This window comes from Microtus pennsylvanicus, chromosome 6 (assembly GCF_037038515.1).
Source record: "Microtus pennsylvanicus isolate mMicPen1 chromosome 6, mMicPen1.hap1, whole genome shotgun sequence".
Lineage (NCBI taxonomy): Eukaryota > Metazoa > Chordata > Mammalia > Rodentia > Cricetidae > Microtus > Microtus pennsylvanicus.
The window spans coordinates 97,054,704-97,076,231 of NC_134584.1; the positions used below are offsets into that span (position 1 = coordinate 97,054,704).

A 21,528-nucleotide genomic window follows, 5' to 3' on the forward strand; every position below is an offset into this window, starting at 1 on the left:
GCTCATCAGAAAGAGGCTAAAGACATTTTGTCTCTGATTGGAGGCTTCTGATCATCACCTAGAGTGGGGGAGATTTGGAATGCAAATGACTCAGTCATGGTGTTAACCACCTGTTCTGTCCAGGCAGGCTCACGGTCCTTCACAGATCCCCCATGGGGGGAGGCCCTTGTCAAGGGATGGCGAAGACCTCGTGCCCCTCTGAGGGAGGCACCGATTTGTCTCTTCATGCTGCAGACTCCGCAATGGTTTGGGAGGAGCAGGAGCGTCACAGCTGGTGCAGAGCAGACATGCCATGAATGTGGCTGGCATGGACAGAGCTGGGCAGGAGTAGGAATTGGCTGGAGGGCAGATCAAGAAGGCAACAGGGAGCCGTTCCTGGCGTCTGAACACGAGAGTGTCTGAAGGTGAGCTCTAACGTGTTGTATGCAGGGGTAACAAGCATCCCAAGCTGAGGCAAGAACAGTGAGGTAGGAAACAGAGGGACTATGGGGACCTGGGATCAGAGCTCTATCTATGCCTTCAGGGCAACTGCTCACTGGGGAGCAGGAAGGAGTTGGCCGTTCAGTTCTGTCTTGGAGGCAGCCAGAGAGACCGCTGATATGAAAGGCCAGTAGGTGAATGTCTGGTTATAATGGCCAAAAACCAAAACAAAACAAAAAGCTAAAGCAAGGGGACAAGGGAGCTAGGGGTGTGGTTCAGTGTGCAGATACTTGCCCTGCGTGCACAAGGTCCTGAGGCTGAGGCCAAGCACCACAAAAGACAATAACAAGACAAAAAAAAAAAAAAACCCAACATCCAAAAAGGGTAAATGCTTATCTAAGTCACCCAGTGGGAGTGTGGCCAAGGAGTTGAGACACAGTTGTAGCAGGGTTCCTGCAAAACCTTTGATGGCATCTGGCGGGGGGGAGGGGGAGAGGCGGTGCCCCTTTTCCCTCTGAGCCCACTGCACCCACTGTGAGCTGTGCTGAGTCAACACTCGAAGGAGCTGGTTTGGGTGGCAGAGAGGAGGGACACTGTGCTGGGACCTCTCTGCTTTCTCCCTTTGGCTGGATCTCTATCTTCCCCTCCATCCCCAGAAGTAGAAGGGCATGTTGTTGTGTCATGGTTTCCCCGGGAATTTGGATAGACTGGGTAAGGGACAGCATCTCTACTCTCCATCCCTGAATCACTTCCTCATCTCTTTAGGGCTCTGTAGAGAACAAGGCTGGTGTTATAGGGTAGGATTGTGAGAGTTCTGGCTAACGGAGAGGCTGGTCAGCTTCGCTTCCCCTGCTGCTCTGGCCATACTTTCTGAGCTCTGCCCTGGGCTACCTGGAGCTGGGTCTTTATCCTCTCTAGGCAATCATCTCAGCACCTGTAACACTCGTCGGTCTTACTGTTGATATGTCCCCACCCCAAGATATTACTACCAGCACCTCCATCTTACAGAGGGGATATTGAAGCTCAGTCAGTTTAAAGACATTACCCCCACTCTCCTAGCCCATGGGAGGCTTGGAACTTGAACCCAGCATTTCCCAGCTTTAGATCTCTGGATCGATCCCACGGGTTGTCATGCAGTCATAGGCCATTTTCCCCTTTCTATAAATGGGGAAACTGAGACTCAGGGAGGAGCCATAGCTTGCCCAAGGTTGCAGAGCTGCCAGCCAGCATCTCGAACCCTCCACGTTACCATGCTGCCCTTCCCGGCACATCTTTGGAGTTCCAGCCCACTCCTACCCCACTCCCCTCCCAGGAAGTACGGGAGGGGCCCCAGAGTGAGCTCAAGAAGACCTTGGTTTGGCCAACAGCTCAGAGGAAACAGAGGCTGCTACCACGAAAGGAGAAGTGAGGCGTGAGCATAGGGCGAAGTGAGACCAGAGAAGCGAGGGGACAAGGAGCTGAGGTGAACAGAGAAGCCACAGCTCTCTGCTCCCCCAACTTCCTTTTCTCCCTGCAGACACTGGAAGGCTGAATCAAGACAGCTGTGAGGACCTGACTGCAGCAGCTGCCACAGGTTAGTCCCCTAGACCCCTCCACCTTCCCACCGGTTGGTTCCCATCCGCAGATCCCACGAGCCCCTTCCCAGGTGTACAGGCCTCAGGACATCACAGGCGTCTTGAGCTAGGGATCTGCCTCCTTCTAATTCTAAAGAAACCCTTGCTTTCAGAAGTAGCTGCTGGAGTCAAGGCATGGCTGCTTTGGGGCCTAGCTTTCTGGGACCCCAGTTTCTCATCTATAAAGCCCTGTAACATGAGTCTTAGGTGACAGAGTGTGGACCGTTAGATGCTCTGCTTCTGTGTCCGGCAAATGGGAACTGGTGAAGTTCCTGAGCAGCCTGGACACAGTGTCTCCGAGAAAGTCGACGCCCTGGTGTTTTGCTGTGGCTTTCCTTGCCCAGCTGTGGCACCTGCTCATAGTGACATCTCTGTGGGCTGTGGTTTGCTGACCCACACTGGCATATTTCTGACCCAGGCCAGAGGCAGCTAGAGGAAGCCAGAATCAGGGTCCCTTCCTGTGTTTGGCAGGGGTGTGAGGGAGCATGTATATAGGAACATTGTGCTGGGCGTGCCCTGGTGCTGCTGGTGGGGTGCGTGATCTGTGATCTGTTCTGGGGAGGAAACGGGCTCCCAAGCCTCAGGCACAGATGCCTTCCTGCCCAAGGCCTTTAGTTAGAGAACCAGACAGAATTCCCACAAGTAAGGATTCTGGAAGGGGTTATTTGAGTTCTTCCGGGGAAGTAGGTTGCTTTAGCCACATTTTACACATGAGAAACTTGGAGGGTCATTGAGGCCAAGTTCTTTTTTTGTTTTTGTTTTTTGTTTTTTGTTTTTTGAGACATGATTTCTCTGTAGTTTTGGAGCCTGTCCTAGAACTAGCTCTTGTAGACTAGGCTGGTCTCGAACCCACAGAGAGCTGCCTGCCTCTGCCTCTTGAGTGCTGGGATTAAAGGTGTGTGCCACCGCCTGGCTAAGCCCAAGTTCTTAACCCAGTGTCACACAGCCTGGGCACTGGATAGTGGAGCTGCTTATTAAATCCAGGGCTTTCTAAGATCTTTCCTTTGTTCACAGATATCTTAATCTCCCCGTTGACCTAAAATAAGTCTTGTCTACTTCCACTTGACTCTCCAGCCACCTTTGGGAAGCTGGTGCTGGTGCTGGCTTTAGAGCCTGGAGCCCAGGTTTGGGTCCTAGCTTAGGTACCAGGCTGCCACTGAACCCCAAGCAAACCTTTTGCTTTCATGGCGTATGTTGTCTTGCAGTCATCTAGAAAGTCAGGACATGGTTTTCTGTTTCTCAGGGGGCTTCAAGTGATGAGTTACAGGGTTGGAAACCTGATGGCTGAGGGGACAGGGTGGTGGTGCATGGGGTCCTGCTCAGCAGGGCCAGGAAAGGTACCTGGAGGTTACAGTAAAGGTAGTGGTTTACCCTGGGAGTGAGGTAGAAACCACAACTTCTGTCTGTTTGGGAGGGAGGACTTCTGCTCTGGCCTTGATTTTTCCTAGATTCAGTTTGTCAGTATTTCACTGGATATTTTTGCATTAATGATCATGATGGAGACTGATATGTAATTCTCCTTTTTGATACTTTGTGTGGGATTAGTATCAGGGTAACTGTAACATCATAAAATGGATATGTTTGTACTTTTGGGGGGGGGGGTTGAGACAGGGTTTCTCTGTGATTTTGGAGCCTGTCCTGGAACTAGCTCTTATAGACCAGGCTGGTCTCGAACTCACAGAGATCCGCCTCTGCCTCCCGAGTGCTGGGATTAAAGGCGTGCGCCACCACTGCCCGGCTTTTTTTCTGGCCTTGATTTTTATACACGGAGTCAGGCTGCTCCTCTCCCTCTGTGTCTGCTTGGGAGGTATAGCTAAGGCCTGGATACCAAGCCTCAGGGCCCAGCCCCTCAAGGTTGAATACTTCTGCCCACTGGGTTTCAGTTTCTCTGCTTATAGTTCTGTCAGCTGAGGTCTTCTGCACTACCAGGTCCTGGCTGTCTCAATGGAAACAGCTCATATTGTCCCTTCCAGAGCCTCCTCAGTCTTCCCAAAGCTTGCTCCGCATCTCTTCTCTTAGATCTCAAGACGGTAAGTGAATCATGTCATCTAGCAACCTAGCTCAATTCCTCTCTTAAAACTGGCTGATATATTAATATAGTATTAGGGGAAACTGTGGGCTAGGAATGCAGCTCAGTTTGTAGAGTGCTTTGCCTAACATTTTACTAAGCCTAGATTTGATTCTCCGCACCACAAAAACCCAGGTTTAGGGGTGCATGCCGGTGATCTCAGAACTTGGGAAGTGGAGGCAGGAGGATACTGGGATGGTGACCAGCCTCGGCTACACAGTGAGTTTGAGGCTAGCTATGCAGTGTGTGACCCTGCCTCAAAACCCAAACCAAAACAAATCAAAAGATTAAAAATGATGCTTCTACGTCACAAAATAAAAGGCCATGTGATATTAAAAAAATAAATATCAGACTAGAAACTATTTGTGTTTATGTAATAGACAGGGGCTGATTTTCCTGTTACAGAAACTTCTTATAAAGCGATAGGTACATTGTACCCCAGTGTGCAAATGGTGAACCTGCACATGTTGGGGTGACACACACACACAGTGACAACTCTTTTTTGTTTCTGGCAGCACTGGGGATGGGACCCAGGGCCTGGTTGTGCTCAGCAAGTGCTCTACCACTGAACAACTCCCTAGCCTGGCTGCTTGTTTGTAAAGGCAAAAGACTAGAACCAGCCAGAGCGTTTAGAATCCCTGCCCCGTTAAATGTTAGTCACAGAGGGCTGTGAGCTAAATCCTGACTCATCCCTAAGATAGCATTAGCACATGCAGTTGGAGAGGTGGCTTCCCTGGATACAGCAGTAGCAGACTGTCCCAGATGTGTTTTCAAGAGAAAGAGCGGAAGGCAGACTAGTACGGCCCAGGCGCCACTTTGTAACGTTGATGGCAGAAGTCTTATCTGTCTACATTTGTTTAAAGAAACATCAGAAGCTAGCTTGAACAGACTCCAAGAAAGGGAGTCTCCTGCAGGCCACAGAGTAGCTGGGCTTGCAGAGAGAAGGACTGCTTTGTGTTTTACAGCTTTTTGTGGTTATTTCTTTACTTGCTGTTTATATTTGAAAGATGGAAATGTCTAAGCTGTCCAGATAACTACGAACAGAGACGTGCTTGCAAAAAAAAATTATGCAGAAAAATTCTGTGTGTTCTTCACCCAGTTTTGTCCTATAGGGATACCTATAGTGTAATCTGTAGCTCAAGAAATTCACATTAGTGCGGTTCTCAGAGATCACCACCTCAGTTTGTGTTTGCTTGCACACCAGTACAGCATAGGTGGGATCAAGTTCTATGCAGTTTTTCAAATGTAAACTCCCGGAGCAGTCAACAAACACAGTGACAGCACAAACTGCTCCATCCCCATGTGGGTCCTCGCTTTCTGGGACCCTTTCTGTTCCTAGACACACAGGAGCCCTCCCTTGCCCGTGGCAACCACTGATCTCATCTGTGTCTCTGTAATTATCATTTCAAGCATGTTCTGCTAGTCACATCACAAGTCTTAACATTTTGAGATTTTTTTTTTGTATACTCAGTTGAATTCCTTTGAGATATATCTAAGTATATAGTTTCTTGGGTTTTTTTTTTTTGTTGTTTGTTTGTTTCGTTTTGTTTTGTCTTTGACTGATACAGGACTTACTAGGTAGACCAGGCTGTCCCAGAACTCACAAAGATTCACCTACTTCCGCCTCAAGTGATGGGATTAATGGCATGTGCCACCATACCTGGCCAGTATATAGATTTTTTTAAAGAAATACATTTCTCTGAATTGCTGAGATTTTGTGGTACGGCTGTGTTACAGTTGTACGTCATGTGTATGAGTGGGATGCACACATGCTATTGAAATGTCCATATCAAAGGACAATGCCATGGATTTTATTCTCTCCAACCTTTACTTGGGTTGCAGGCACTGAATTCATGTCACCAGGCTTTTGTGGCAAGTGCCCTTACCCACTGAGCCATCTTGCTGGAGCCTATTATTTTTATGAAAGATTTTCATTTGTTTCTGTGTGTAAGAGTTTGCCTATGCATGCACACAGAGGCCAAAAAAGATGGGGGCATCCTGCATCCTCCTTAACTGTTCCTCTTAGGCAGAGCCTCTTGAACCTGACGTTTATGCCTCGGTTAGGCTGGAAACCAGCAAATCTCAGACATCTCCCTGCCTCTCTCCACTTGGCACTGGGGTACAGGTGCTTGTGGGGAACAGTGGCTTGTTACATGGGAGCTGGGAGCTGGATCCCAGGCCTAATGATTGTAGGGCAAACAATCTTAACTGTGCAGCCATCTTTCCATCTGTAGGCTAAATCCTTCCTTCTTTCCTTCCTTCCTTCCTTCCTTCCTTCCTTCCGTTCTTCCTTCCTCTCTCCTTTCCTCCTTCCTTCCGTTCTTCCTTCCTTTCTTTCTTCTTTTCTTCCTTTCTTTCCCTTTCTCTCTTTTTCTTTTTGTAGTACTGAATATTGAATCCAAGGCCTCACATATGCTAGGCAAATGTTCCACCACTGAGCAATATTCTGTGGTTCTTTTTATTTTTGTAATCTTTAGAATTTTATTTATTTGGTTTTTTGAGACCTGGTTTCTCTGTAGCTTTGGTTCCTATCCTGGAACTAGCTCTTGTAGCCCAGGCTGGCCTTGAACTCACAGAGATCCACCTGCCTCTGCCTCCCGAGTGCTGGGATTAAAGGCATGCACCACCACTACCCGGCTGGAATTTATTTTATTTATTGTCTTTGGGTTTCTGTTGCTGTGACAAATCCTCATGACCAAAAGCAACCTGAGAAGGAAAGGGTTTATTCCAGCTTATAGTTCACAGTCTATCATGAAGGGAAATTAGGGCAGGGTCTCAAGGCAGGAACCAGGAAGCAGGAACTGAAACAGAGGCCATGGAGAAATGTTTCTTTCTGGCTTGTTTTTCATGGCTTGCTCAGCCTGAGTTCTTTCTTTTTTTCTTTTTTTTGGTTTTTCGAGACAGGGTTTCTCTGTAGCTTTGGTGCCTGTCCTGGAACTAGCTCTTGTAGACCAGGCTGGCCTCAAACTCCCAGAAATCCACCTGCTTCTGCCTCCTGAGTGCTGGGATTAAAGGCGTGCACCACCACCGCCTGGCTCTTTCTTTCTTTTTAAACTTAAAAAAATTAAGTGTATTGATGCTTTGCTCACTTGTATATTTATTCAGCTTGTATGTGCCCGATGCTGAGGGAGGCCAGAAAAGGGTGTTAAGGTCCCCTCGAACTGAAATTACGGATGGTTGTTAGCTACTATGTGGGTTCTGGGAATTGAACCCACCCAGGTCCTCTGGAAGAACACTTGGTACTGCTGAGCTGTATCTCCAGCCCTTAGTCTGCTTTCCTATAGCACCTAGGACCACCAACCCTGGGGTGGCACCGCCCACAGGGAGCTGGAAACTCTCATATCCATCAGCAAAGGAAATGCCACGCAGGTCAGTCTGGCAGGATGATTTTCTCAGTTGAGGTTCCTTCTTCCCAAATGACTTTAGCCAGCACATTAATTAATTATGCACAAAAGTGTGCATACATGTGGACATGTGCGTGGCTTTATTTTTTAACATTTATTTATTTTGTGTGTGTGTGTGTGTGTGTGTGTGTGTGTGTGTGTGTGTGTATGCACGCGAGAGCTCGCGCTCATACTCCTCCACAGCATGTATGTGAGGTCAAGGCATAACCTTTGGGAGTGGGCTTTCTTCTTCCACCCTGCACTCTGCAGAAGGAATTCAGGCCTGAGCAAAATGCTGTGTAGTTGCTTTTTGTTTTGTTTTGCTTTGCTGTCAACGTGACGTAAGTTAGAAGCATTTTAGGAAGAAGAAATGCCTGTTGAAGAATTGTCTCCATCACACTGCCCTGTGGGGCACTGGCTTGACTAACGATGAGAGGAGAGGCCCAGTGTGGGTGGTGCCCCTGTCTGGCAGGTGGTCCTGGGTTCTATGAGAAAGCAGGCTGGGAAAGTCACGAGGAGCAAGTCAGTAGGCATGTTCCTTCATGGCTTCTGCTCCAGCTCCTGCCCTGACTTCCCTTCCTGGTGGAATGTGAGCTGTAAGCTGAAATGCCCCCAACCAGATGCTTTTGGTCATGATGTTTATCACGCAGCTGGTGCTCTTACCGTCTGAGCATATCACTGGCCCTATCTTTTAAAAAATTCTTTCCTTAATAGCTTTGATTAATTCCTGAAGTAATTTAGTGAAAAGTAAGTCCCACTGATCAGGTTAGGCACATTCTAAACAGACGATCACAGAAATAGACTGTGTATACTGTGTATAATGGCGTGAAAGATTGATCGCTTTGCTTAGTTTGGCTAAACTGTTTTTCTTTCCGAATTTCCATCCTTTGGGGCTCATGTTTGCATTCTTCTGAATGAAGTCACAACGCAGATATACATTTTGGGAAGCATCAAGGTCTGGTGCTACGATGTGTCGAAAGCAGGAAGCAGCACAGGTGGCCTCCAGTCATGGCTGTCTTCATCCTGTTTGCTTGGCAAAAGGACCAAGCAAAATTCTTCAGATTCATTCAAACACATGGAATTTTTGCCGTATTGTTTTATTCTTCATTCAAGATTTTTATGTCAGGGCTGGAGAGATGGTTAAGAGGTTAAGAACACTGACTATTCTTTCAGAGGTCCTGAGTTCAATTCCCAGAAACCACATGGGTAGCTCACAACTGTCTATAATAAGATCTGGTGCCCTCTTCTGGTCTGCAAGGATACATGCAGGCAGAATACTGTATACATAATAAATAAATCTTTTTTTAAATTGTTTTTATTGAGCTATATATTTTTCTCTGCTCCCCTTCCTTCCTCCCCCCTCCCCTTCTACTCTCTCCCATGGTCCCCATGCTCCCAATTTACTCAGGAGATCTTATCTTTTTCTACATCCCATGTAGATTAGATCCATGTATGTCTCTGAGTGTCTTCTTTGTTGTCTGGGTTCTCTGGGATTGTGAATTGTAGGCTGGTTTTTCTTTGCTTTATGTCTAAATGCCACTTATGAGACAGTACATATGATGTTTGTCTTTCTGAGTCTGGATTACCTCACTCAATATGATGTTTTCTAGATCCATCCATTTGCCCACAAATTTCAAAATGTCATTATTTTTCCTCACCATGTAGTTCTTCATTGTGTAAATGTACCACATCTTCTTTGTCCTTCATAAGTAAATCTTTTTTTTAAAGACTTATTTATTTATTATATATACAACATTCTGCCTCCATGTATGCCCACATGCCAGAGGAGGGTGCCAGATCTCAGTATAGATGGTTGTGAGCCACCATATGGTTGCTGGGAATTGAACTCAGGACCTCTGAAAGAGCAGCCAGTGCTCTTAACCGCTGAGCCATCTCTCCAGCCCCCATAAGTAAATCTTTTAAGAAAAGATTTTTATATCAAATAGGTTCTTGGCTTAAATGAATAATGTTACCATATCACTAAAAAAAGTGGTAAAGCCAGGCATGGTAACCATGCCTTTAATCCCAGCATTCCTGAGGCAGAGGCAGGGGGCTCTCTGTGAGTTCGAGGCCAGCCTGGTCTACACCATGAGTTCCAGGACAACCAGAGCTACATAGTGAGACCCTGTATCAAAAACAAAACAAATTTACTTTTACAGTTATTCATCTATCTATCTATCTATCTATCTATCTATCTATCTATCTATCTATCTATCTATCTATCCTCTCTCAATGAGGCAGGGGCTCTCAATCAAACCCAGAGCTAACCAATGTGGTTAATCTAGGCAGCATGCTCTGGGGATCCCCTGTCTTTTGAGGCTGGAATAACAGATGATCACTTTGCTCACCCAGTATTTACATGGGTTTTGGGGATCCAAACTCAATTCCCTTGTTTCTGTGGCAAGGGCTTACCCACTAGGCTTTTTCCTCTCTACCCACTGGCTAGCTCCCTGACTAAATCCTTGTGTTTAGCTTCATCTTCCATGCCCCTCTTCAGAGGCCCCTGATGCCTCCCGTTCTCAAGTGCTTCCAAGGCCATGAGCCTTGAACTAGCTGGTGTCTCCTTGCTCCCATAGATCTCCCATGAGCCCCTCCTCTGCCCATTGCAATAATAGATAAAATGGACAAACTGATTTCCCAGGCAGCCACTTGCTCGGGGTCACTAGAAAGTTTCAGCTGTCATCCTCCTCCCCATTTTCTGTCTTGTAGCTTTGTGCTTATCTTTGTTTGTTTTTCCAGACAAGGGTTTCTCTGCGTAGCCCTGCTGTCCTGGAATTCTTTATAGACCAGGCTGGCCTTGAACTCAGAGATTTGCCTGTCTCTGCCTGGGATTAAAGGTGTGCATCATCATGCCTTTTGCTTTGAGCTTATTTTATCTGTTTAGTCTCCTTTTGGAAGGGTTTTTGGGGTAGACATAATATTACTGTATTTAGGTAGAAGTTCATTCATCTATTCCCCTCTTTTCTTTAGGAGCTGGGGATTGAACCAGAGCCTTGGACTCACTCAGCAAGGTTCGTCAACATGGAGAGAAACTTGGGAATGTGGGAAGACCCCTATTTGTACAGTTAGTGACATGATGGGTCAGGATTATGCCTTGCTTACTTTTAGCAGTACCCCACCCCCACCCACTGAGGCTGGGGAACCCCCAGGGAGACTCTCAGGCTGAGTAGCTATACTCAGTGGGCCAGACTTCCTGGAGTCAGGGACACTTGGCTTTAGCGATCTTCAAGCAAAGACAGAGTCTTTGACCTCAGCCTGGGTTTCCTTACCTAAATACAGGAGTTGGAGAAGCAGCGAAGAAGCTGACGATCCTGGATTAGAGATGTAGTTTGGTTGGCAGAGTGCTTGCCTGGCTTACATGGGGCCTGTGTTTAATCCTCAGTACTGTTGGGTACTGTGATGAGCTATGCCATCTCTCTCAGCTACATAGCACGTTTGAGGCCAGCCTGGGCTACAGAAGATCCTATCTCAACAACAGCAACAACAACAAAGAAGAAAAAAGGAGAAGGAGGAGGAGGAAAAGGAGAAGAAGAAAAGAAGAAAGCCGGGGGTGGGGGTGGGGTGGGAGTATTTACAGAAATATCTAGAAGGTAGAGGTACTGACCGTGGTCTCCCCTCTCCAAGGCCAAGAGGATACCAGCAGAGGATATGGATACACACGTGTCCCTTTTCGTCTGCCTGTGCCTTCTGGCTGCTCAAAGTATCCCAGCAGGTAGGTGATAACCTCCTGGGGGAGGAGTGCCCAGAAGCTGGCTCAAGGCCTGAGTCCCACTATCCACAGAAACAATATCAGAGCTACTGACCTTGATGAAGCACCTGGAGCGGCCCAGAGGCCGGACCATGCCTTCCAGAGTGAAGTGAGTCTGCCATACACACATACAGCTAGTGGTGACTGAGTACCCACTGTGTGAGTACCCACTCGCTGTGGCCTGGAATTTTAGCAAAGGCTCGCCTCGGCCCTTCCAGAGTTTATTGAGGCCCCTTGATGAAGTGTTACCAGTCAAATAGGTCCTTGCATTTCCTAGGTAGGGACTCTAAGACTTGGGCTGAGGACATGGGTTACAGGTTGCGGGCAGGGAGTAGAGATGGAATGTGGGAGGGCTGGGTGGGGGTGGGGCCCTCCCCCCCCAGGCTGTCTCCAGCTCCTCCCCCACTACCGCCCAGTCCCAGGCATATCCATCGGCTGGAGCAGATGCTGCTCAACGCCAGCTTCTGCGGGCACAACCTGACGCTGCAGACAGACGCCATCCAGTCCCTGGTCTTCAAGCTGGGTTGCAGCTTTCCTGGCCTCTCCCTGTCCAGTGCCACCCTGCCAAATGTCCCCCAGGTCAGAGGCAGCCAGGGAAGTCCTGCAGGGGCTTACGGTCAAGATTTTCCCCCACGGCCTGGGTCCCCAGTCCCCTGTTCATGCTCTGTCCTGATCTGCTGGGAGCTGCCTCTTCTGCTTTGCTGTCTGGAGAGCAGAAAGAGGAGGTACCCCAGGACCCCCAACTTCAGGCTCTTTATCCTGATTTTGCTTGGAGGCAGGTGGAGGGCCAGTCCCTAGGGCTGGTAGGACTCTGGTGTTCACGGGGCCAGATGCGTGGTTGGTGCCCGGGTGGTTCTGTTCTCAGGGAATGCAGATGGGTGGGGAGGTCTGGGAGGAGAGGGTGCTGTCGAAAAGTGGGGCTCAGGTGAGGTCTGGAAATGTTTAATGGGGTGGGAGCCCAAAGGTGTTGGGACTGCATCTGTGGTCTCTGATCAGTAGGCCTCAGCCCATCTGCTGCCATCCACAGGCCTGGGCCCCACATGGCATGCAATTTCCTGCTGAGCTGACCAAGGAAGCCTGTGTAGCCTCCCAGCCTGCCAGGCTCCGACTCATCTGCGTCTACTTCTTCACGGCAGAGCTCTTCCAGGTCAGCAGAAGGTGGCCATGGACGCCTCTGTGTCACAGGTTGGCCTGTCACTGTGCAACTCTAGGCGGTCACTGCCACTCTGGGACCCGCTTTCCCTACCTGCTTTAGGGAGAGACAAAAGCTACTTAAGGAAAGAAGAATGGGTTTCGAGGGTGGAGTCCATCGTGGTGGGCAGGAGTGCACAGGCCTAATCTATTCCAGAAGATCCCTCACTAGCCTGCGCGGAGGCTTGACTCAAGGCAATCTGAGGTCTTTTCAAACATAATCTATAGTCGCCTTCCCAGGGAGGTGGGCTTGCAGTCTGCAAGTGAGACCCAAGACCTTAGTGCATCAATGTCTGTGCTGAGACGGGAGACAGACAGAAGGGAAGAGGGACTGAGATGAGAATTTTGATCTCACACAGGATCTCTTTGATCCCCCCGCCACTGACCCCTTTTCTATGGCCTTTCCAGGATGACAGTAACTCATCCCTGCTTAATAACTATGTCCTGGGGGCCAAGCTGGATAACATGACTGTGAACAACCTTCAGAATCCCGTCAACATCAGCTTCTGGCACAACCGAAGTCTGGTACTGTTGGGCCCAGCCTCTGAAGCTTTCCCGTCAGCCCCAGTTTGGCCAAACTGAAACTGTGGCACCATATGGGGAAACAACTTTAAATCTGTTCTTTGAAAATTTCTGTAAAGAAACGAGAAAGAATTTCGTCGTGATTTGCTTTCAGTGGCTAGAGCTAGAGAGTCAGCTTAAGCACTAAAGGGGATGTATACGTCCCTGTCAATATACGTCCCTGTCAATGGAATGCCCAGGAGAGTTCCGCCTTCAGCTATGGCTGGATCCAGGCATGGACCTAAAACTGTTAGAGCTCAGTCTTCTCGAGTCTCAGCCATGTTTTCACGCCTTGGTTTTCATTCCTATGGTGAGATGGGATGGATGCTGAAGATACCGGGTTCACATCCGTTCTTCTAGGAAGGTTCTTCCTCACCAGTGCAAACCATGGCTCCCAAAGGTTTGACTGACTCGTGTGTCTGTGGCTGAACCAGGCGGTGTCCAGGATGAGATGTGTGGATTTGCTAGGCTGGGTCACATGGGGTGGAGGTAGCGCTGGTGCTGATGCTGGAACAGGAAAGTGTAGCACAAGTCCTCCTCCTCCTCATCCTGCTGCTGCTGTTTCTGGGTCCCTGTCTGTCCTGTGAAGAACCAAAGTGCTATTTTCTGGCTCCGCCTGCCTTGATCTGGGCAGGAAGGCTGGCATTGCCAACTTCACAGCAACCTTCCCTTTCACCTTCAGAGATTTGCCGTTGTCTTTCCCTTTGGAATGAGTGTCCAGTTCCACTTCCACTCAATCCCTGCATCCCTAAGGCCTCCCTTCCCTCTGTCCCTCCTCTTCTGCTTTCCATAGTGTGTCTGTGTCACACCCCTTACGTCCATCATAGGGCTTGGCTGCCAATGAGTCTCCCATCATCATGGGTCTGGGAGGAGGTAGCAAACAGTGGTTTGTAGAAGATCTGCCACAGGAAGAGCCAGCACTGCCCCCCCTCCCCGAATGCTGAATGGCCTTTTTTGCTTCTGCCAACCTTGGGACTTGGATATGTATAGTCCATTTCACAGATGAAATTTCACAGAGAGGCTTGCCCATTTGTCCAGGACACTGAGAACTCACCGTGAAGGTGGGGCTGGTATCTAGGATTGTTAAAGCCCAGCCAGCACCCACAAAATGTTGACAGGGTGTAGTTGAACCTCTCTTGGGCTCCAGGACCCCAGCCCCTCATATGGGATCTCATCCTGCACCCCTAGACTGATTCCCGCGTCTCATTTCAGGAAGGGTACACTGTGACCTGTGTTTTCTGGAAGGAGGGAGCTAGCCAGCACAGCTGGGGGGCCTGGAGCCCCGAGGGCTGCTATACAGAGCAGCCTTCACCCTCTCAGGTCCTCTGTCGCTGCAACCACCTCACCTACTTCGCAGTTCTCATGGTATGCCGCCATTCGCCACCAGCCAGGGGGACGGGAGCTGCAGGAGCCCCTGGTGGGTGGGTACAGGTCAGCCCAGCCCTCCCAGGCTTGAGTCACACAAGTCAGCCTAGGGACCCGCTTTCCTTTAAAGGTTTGTAGGCTTCAGGCACGATTTGATCCAGGGGCTAAATCATACCAAGACAGGATTCAATCTCTGTCCCTCAACTCTGCACTCTGTCCTGGCTTTGCCCTCAGCTATGATGCCCTAGGGGATAATACAGCTGCCAGCGCCTTCAGGCTCATGCCTTGCTGGCTTTTAGACCAACGGACTCAAGAGCCTCCCTTACCCAGTCTTGATCCAGGCTTGGTGGGTGCCCAGCTGTGTGTATAGACTGGGATAAGTGTGCTTTCGGGAGGTGGTGGGTGACAAAAGCCACAGTGCAGGCTATGGCTTCATTCAAGGAAGGGCTGGGCTGGGCTGTGGGGAAGGGACTTGGAACTGAGGTCTAGGAGACTTCTCTGGCGGAGCCCAGAGAGAGCGGGGCATTTCCATGCTTCAGGCCCTCAGCCCCCTTTGCCCTATAGCAACTCTCTGGAGATCCAGTGCCCGCTGAGCTACGGGTGCCTCTTGAGTACATCTCCTTGGTGGGTTGCAGCATCTCTGTCGTGGCCTCGCTGCTCACCATACTACTGTACGCCCACTCCAGGTAATCCTCGCCCGCTCAGCGCACCTACTTCCGCTGCGCGTCTTCCTTCGTGTCCCCGCTTCCTGGGGTAGGCGGGGCTACTCAGGGCAGGGCCGCAGGACATAGCCAACCTAACAGCGTGGCAGCTATTGGGTCGCTCCCCATTAGCTTCAGTTTCCCCATCCATGTGCATCTGTGAGCCAGGCCCTGCCGCCGACAGGGCATGTTCCACCCACAGGAAGCAAAGTGACTCTGTCACACGCATCCACATGAACCTGCATGGCTCTGTTCTGCTCCTGAACGTCACCTTCCTTCTGAGCTCCCAGATGGCCCTGCCTACAGTGCCCAGGTCAGTGTGCACGGTGCTGGCCGCCACCCTCCACTATGCGCTGCTCAGCTGCCTTACCTGGATGGCCATCGAAGGCTTCAACCTCTACCTTCTCCTGGGGCGTGTCTACAATGTCTACATCCACCGATACTTGCTCAAGCTCTGCGTGCTGGGCTGGGGTAAGGGACATCTATCTACTTGCCTCTGAATCTTTCAGAGCACAGGGTGCTAACCCCAAGTCCCCCTGCCTGTCAAGGCAACCACCGTGTGACCATGAGCCGCCATCCCTGTCAACCCCCTCAACGCCATTTTCAATACTACTAAGTACTCGCTACAGTCTCTAACTCCATCTCCATCAATGACATCACTTCCACCGCCACCTCCACCCCTAGCAACACCATTGCCCCTGCGTGCCCTCACCGCCGGATCTTCTTCTGTTTCCAATACTGTCATTTCTACTATTGTGACTTCATCACCTCCACCCCCTGTGTGTCCTCACCTCTGGGTCTGCTTCTGTTTCCAACACTGTTGTTTCTACTCTTGTGACTTCACCTCCACTCTGCACTGCCGTCACCCCCAGTCCTCTATCCCCACCCCCACCCCCACCATGTCCCTGCCCACACCTGCCTTTATCTCCATTTCCAGTACCCCATTTCCTTCATCCTCATCACCTTCCTCACCTTCACTGCACCCCACCACCCTCCCCTTACTCTTCTTTACTGTAGCAGTACCATCACAGACATCTCCATGACCTCAATAACCTCTAGTTATGATCTCTATTTCCTCTCAAGTTCCCCAGCCACCCCCACCTCCTGTTAGCTCCCTGCCACCTCCCAGGTGACCACCACCACTGCTGCCACTCAGCCCTGGAACCTCACTGATACCATCTTGGAGATGAGGGTCTTCCAAGACCTCTAAGCTGGCTCCAGGGCTGCAGCTCAGCACAGTGGCATGACCCCACCCCCACCCAGTCAGCAGGCCCAAGGACTGGAGCCAGCTCATTTTGGGGCTTCCTGTCTCTGTCTCGTCCTCCAGGCTTTCCAGCTCTCTTGGTGCTGCTGCTTCTGGTGATCAAGAGCTCAGTGTATGGACCCCACGTGATCTCTTTCTCCAAAAGCCAGGAAAATGTCACAAGCTTCCAGAATGTATCCATGTGAGTACCTGGTGAGGTAGAGGGGCTGTGCAGGCCTGGGATCTCTAAGGTGACGTAATGGCTGAGGGGCAAAGAGCCATGATTTGGACGCAGGGGTGATTCCAGTGTCCAAAGGCCTGCCTTCCAGGTTGATAATTAATACTGATCCACACAGTGTCTGTCTGTCTGTCTGTCTGTCTGTCTGTCTGTCTGTCTGTCTATCTATCTATCTACTTACCTATCATCTACTTTTCTATCTACCTTCATCTGTCTGCATCTCTAAACTGAAATGACTCTCCAAACACAGCCTGGTCATATAGCAGGGATGCTGGAGTAGTGAACAGTGGTAGAACCTTGTGCTAGAATATTCTGTGGCAGCAAAAGCGAAGGATGCATAATGCTGCTTACCCACATGCATGACTCTTGCAAATGATGTTCAAGGACACTGTGACTCCAGCATCAGGGCCCCAGGAGGGGATATCTAGATACGTGATTGTGATAGGCACCCAGACTCAGGTCCCAGACCAAGGGGCTTCAAGTTCAGCCCTGGCCCCAGCCAGCGTATGCTCCTAAGCAGAAGTCTTAACTGTAGGATGGAGATGGTTAGGTGCCTGCTTCTGGTCTGTTATGAGGATTGCCTGGGACCACCCGTGCTGACCATGGGGCATGCTCTGCCCGAAGCAAATATTAGCACCTCTTTTGAAGTGTCCTAGGCCCAGGTCAGGGCCCAGCAGGCACCCCCAGGTTCGGTGTCCTCTGTGGGATTTTCCTACTGCTCTTCTGCTCCCCAGCTCTTTCATGCTAGAGCAGCTACCCAGCAAACCGTGGGTACTTCTTAGCTTCACGTACTGCTTAGCTTAGGTGGGGAAGCGTCTAGGGAGGTGCGTCCCATTACACAGAGATAGTGGCAAGATGGCAGCGGTTGGGTGGAGTGGAAGAGGAAGCTTCTAGAAGGAGAGCCGCGACCTGCGATCTACAAGACATTGATCAGGTTGGCATGGAGGAGGTGAGGCAGCAGGATGAGGGAAGGGGACTCAGGAAGTGGATAGAGGTGTTGGATGATCCCGTCATGGTGGCTGATGGGAAGCTGGGCCCAGGGTTTTGGCATATGAACTATCAGGCAAGTTACAATCCCTGGAACAGCAAGACCAGGCAGGCAAGGGTAGAGTCAGCCCCAAGGCTCAGGTGCACTTAGCATCCTGCAGGTCTTGGGGTCCTGCTAATCCTGACCTTTCCCCCTGTCCTGCAGGTGCTGGGTGCGCAGTCCCGTGGTACACAGGGTCCTGGTTATGGGCTATGGTGGCCTCACATCTCTGTTTAACCTGCTGGTGCTGGCCTGGGCTCTGAGGATTTTGTGCAGGTTACGGGCACCGGATAAGGCGCTGAGCTCCTGGGCCTACCGGGACACCGTCATGGTGCTGGGCCTCACGGTGCTCCTGGGCACCACCTGGGCCCTGGCCTTCTTCTCCTTTGGTGTCTTCCTGCTGCCGCAGATCTTCCTTTTCACCATCTTCAACTCACTCTATGGTAGGGCTGCAGGAGTTCACAGGGTGGCAGGCACTGGGAGGGGGCTAGTCACTGAGGGTCTCTAGATCAAGGGGTGGATGATGGCTGAGCCCACAGCTCCATTTAAGCTGACCTGGGGACTTATCTGCCCAGAGGAGAGCGTTGCTTTTGAACTGCACGAAGGTGACCTCGGGGTCTGTCCCTTTATCCCCCAATGACAGGAGATTGTTGGTTCTGGTGCCGTTCTCACTGACCAGCCTGTCTTGCAGGTTTCTTCCTCTTCCTGTGGTTCTGTTCGCAAAGGCATCGCTCAGACGCCGAAGCCAAGGCAGAGATGGAGGCAATCAGCTCCTCCCAGATGACACATTAACCCAGCTCCCGGCCTGCAGCCTCAGCCTCTCCTGCTTCCAGCAGCCCACAGCCTTGGCTCATTGTGGGATGCTGGTGGGCAGGTTGTGGAACACCAGAGTCCACTGTACCCTCAAGGGATCCCTTTCACCTCCCAGAATTACCTAGGGAAGAAGGCAGCGTGTCCTGGTCCTTCATGCCTGGGTGCAACTCCATTGGCCAGGCTATGGTCTGCGAGCCGGGAGGTTACACCAGACTGGATCACACTGCACCCTGCTCAGCACTTCCAGAAACAGCACTGTGGCCTGTTTCCGGGGCCATTCTTCCTTTTGCCAGTCCCAAGTAATGATGACTGCAAGTTTCCATCTTTCCAAAGGTCAAGAAATCCAGCCCTTCCCTCTCCTTAACCCACACAGGGTTTGTAGAACAGCAGCCAAGACCAGGCTTCTGTGTATTTCCCTGAAGCAGAGCCCGCTGGGCTTGAGGGATCTAGCTGCTAGCCCACTGTGTAGGACTGGATTCTCCTGGTGGGCATGAGGATGTGTGTGTTCAAAATCTACAAACTGCCTAGCGGTGGTGGCGCATGCCTTTAATCCCAGCACTCGGGAGGCAGAGGCAGGCGGATCTCTGTGAGTTCTAGGCCAGCCTGGTCTACAAGAGCTAGTGCCAGGACAGGCTCCAAAGCTACAGAGAAACCCTGTCTCGAAAAACTAAAAAAAAAAAAAAAAAAAAAATCTGCAGACTCTGCCCACAATGGGAGAGCATCTGAGCTGCCAGTCAGACCAGGTGGGAGACAGTGCTTTCCCCAGGATGGACAGTAGGGGGCGCTGTTGGCTTATGGCATTGGCTCCAAAATTGCCCCTGGAAATGCAGCGGTTACCTAAGGGTCTGAGGACCCATCGACCAGTAGGAGAGTCTGGGACCTACAACACCATTGGCTTTCACACATCCATTGTCCCTTTCTCTGTGCAGTCCAACAAGGTCATGTTTGGGGGTTTGGGCCCAGGCGTTTCTGGCACCTGAACAGCTGCTTGGGGTAGACACCAGACATACCATGTTCTTGAACCACAGAAAGGGAATCAGAACTGGATGCTGTCCTCCTGGACATTTTTGGGTAATCATGTCTCCATCATCCAGGGGGTCCTCTGGGTGTTTCTGGGTAATCGTGTCTCCATCATCCAGGAGGTCCTCTGGGTGTTTCTGGGTAATCATGTACTTAGCCCTCCACTGGCTGGGGAGTGTACAGACTCTGGGCAAGGCTGCCTGGGATCAGATGCCAGGTCTGTGGCTGTGGGCAAGTTGTTCAGCCTCTTTGTGCCTTAGTTTCCCCCACTACAGCAGGGACAACAGTAGTAACTGTTTGGAAGAGTCAGTAAAAGAAAATCCACTTAAGTCTACATGAGGCCTCAATAAGTGGTCACTTGCTATTACTAGATTTATATTATCATTTTTATTCTAATTATTTCTCTCTGTGTGTGGTGTATGTGCACCCACGTATACAGGTGCAACATCCTTGCACATATGTCCTGGAACCAGAGCAGGATATTGGGTGCCCTGTTCTCTGACTCTGCCTTATTCCCTTGAGACAGGGTTTCTCAGTGATCACGGAGCCAGGCTGACTGCCAGCAACCCCAGCAATCCTCTACTTTCACCCAACCCCCCCCCACACACACACCAGCATTGGGGTTTCAGGCTCATGTGACATACTTGACTTTTTACATAGGCGATGGGATCTGAACTCAGGATCTCATGCCTGTGCACAAATGCTCCTATGTCCTAAACCATCTCTTCAAAGCCCCCGTTATTGTTAACAGCTTCAACTGAGGGAAGCTGTTTAGGTCCCAGGCCTGGCACTGTTGGACTCACAGCTCCTCCTTAGGCATATCCTTCCATCTTGTGGCTTCCTTCTCCACTTTTCTTGAAGAAGGACCTTGCTCACCCCCTCTGGCCCCTATTGTACCAATAACGTTCTCTACACTCTACGACTCCAGGCCGGCCATGTCTCCACCCAAGTTTCTGAGTCCTCCACTGGTCCATTTATCACATCTTTAATGAAACCTCCCCATTTGCACCACAGGGAAGTCCTCTTTCCCACTCCGGCTCCAGGCTGGATCCTCCACCAGACCCCCCATGGTTAGTCCAGCGTGGAGATCCTTGGGTTTGGTCTCCACGTTCATGAGGAATCTGTGGACAACTGGATGGGTGGGAGAGGTGACCCAGGTGAAACGGGGGCCTTGCTTGAGCCAAGGACCTGGCCTCTCAGAACCAGTAAACCCAGAGCCGGAAGGAGGACATGGTCACAATGTCAGCCCTAGCCTGTGGCTCTGCACCCCACTAAGGTCCAGGCTCTGGGGTAGCACTTCATGGAACTACGCCAGTGGTGGTGGGAAGTTGGGTCAGCCAGAGGAGTTATGGGCCACCAGGTCTGCTCTAGCTGTCCTTAGTGTTCCCAGCAGACGCAGCCTAGGTGGTGGACCAACTTCTGGGCTTCAGATGGGCAGGAAGGCAGGAGGGTCTGGGATGGAGTTTGGGGATGCTACTCAGAGAAAGACTCTGAGGAAGGGCTGACAGTGGGCGTGGGCTCAGGAAGGCCCGGGGCTATTGGGCACCGTTATTTCATCAGGCATGAGCATGGGTGAATGGTGGCTACTGAAGAGAGAATTCCAGATAATGCAAAGGAATTTTAGTTTTGAAGACACGCTCACACTAAGAAGTTAACTCGTCTATCTGAAATTCAAATTCCGCCTCATGTCCCATATATCTATTTTTATTTTTGCTAAATCCAACCTTAATTAAAAAGTATTGGCTCAGGAGTCTGGGCTGTGGGCTCTTCATCTTTCTGATCACCCTAACCAACACCAACTGAGCAGCCCCTCTGCCCATCAAATGAGCCCACTCAGCCCATTCAGCGTGTCCTTCCACCAGCAGAACCGCTAAGGGGTCCCACTGCCTCATCAGCCCTGGCTCAGAACCAGCGCCCCTCTGAACGGAGCCTCCTTCAGGCCTCTTTGCCTCCCCAGAAGCTAGAGGGAACATCCCACCCTGCCGCCTCAGCATGTTCTCTCCACAGCTGGAAGCACTCCACACTCTCCTCCTCCTCACTCCCAAACTACCAGTGGACTTTGGGAGCACAGGGAGGTCTGACCTGCCATCTCTCTCCAGCCCAGCATCCCTTCCTCAATCTTGTCACACCAAACAAC

The 21,528-nt window shown here is 50.6% G+C and overlaps 1 protein-coding gene across 14 annotated transcripts; it reads left to right on the forward strand.

Annotated features, from left to right (window-relative positions):
* The first annotated feature begins 143 nt into the window (after positions 1 to 143).
* Adgrg5 (adhesion G protein-coupled receptor G5) lies at positions 144 to 21,133 on the forward strand. 14 transcript variants are annotated; one of them, XM_075976966.1, is made up of 15 exons: positions 144 to 404; positions 1,937 to 1,993; positions 3,963 to 4,063; positions 10,455 to 10,495; positions 10,915 to 11,196; positions 11,266 to 11,341; positions 11,649 to 11,811; positions 12,260 to 12,379; positions 12,832 to 12,948; positions 14,197 to 14,349; positions 14,914 to 15,035; positions 15,235 to 15,521; positions 16,378 to 16,495; positions 17,724 to 18,001; positions 18,250 to 21,133. In XM_075976966.1, exons 5-15 carry the CDS (start codon positions 11,133 to 11,135, stop codon positions 18,348 to 18,350), a joined length of 1,599 nt encoding a protein of 532 aa, XP_075833081.1. In that variant the 5' UTR covers positions 144 to 404; positions 1,937 to 1,993; positions 3,963 to 4,063; positions 10,455 to 10,495; positions 10,915 to 11,132; the 3' UTR covers positions 18,351 to 21,133. The 14 variants fall into 14 exon arrangements, with proteins under 14 accessions (XP_075833081.1, XP_075833074.1, XP_075833080.1 ...); XM_075976959.1 differs by lacking the exon at positions 3,963 to 4,063; XM_075976965.1 differs by lacking the exon at positions 144 to 404 and having other exon boundaries at positions 1,794 to 1,993; positions 10,764 to 11,196.
* Positions 21,134 to 21,528: the final 395 nt, after the last annotated feature.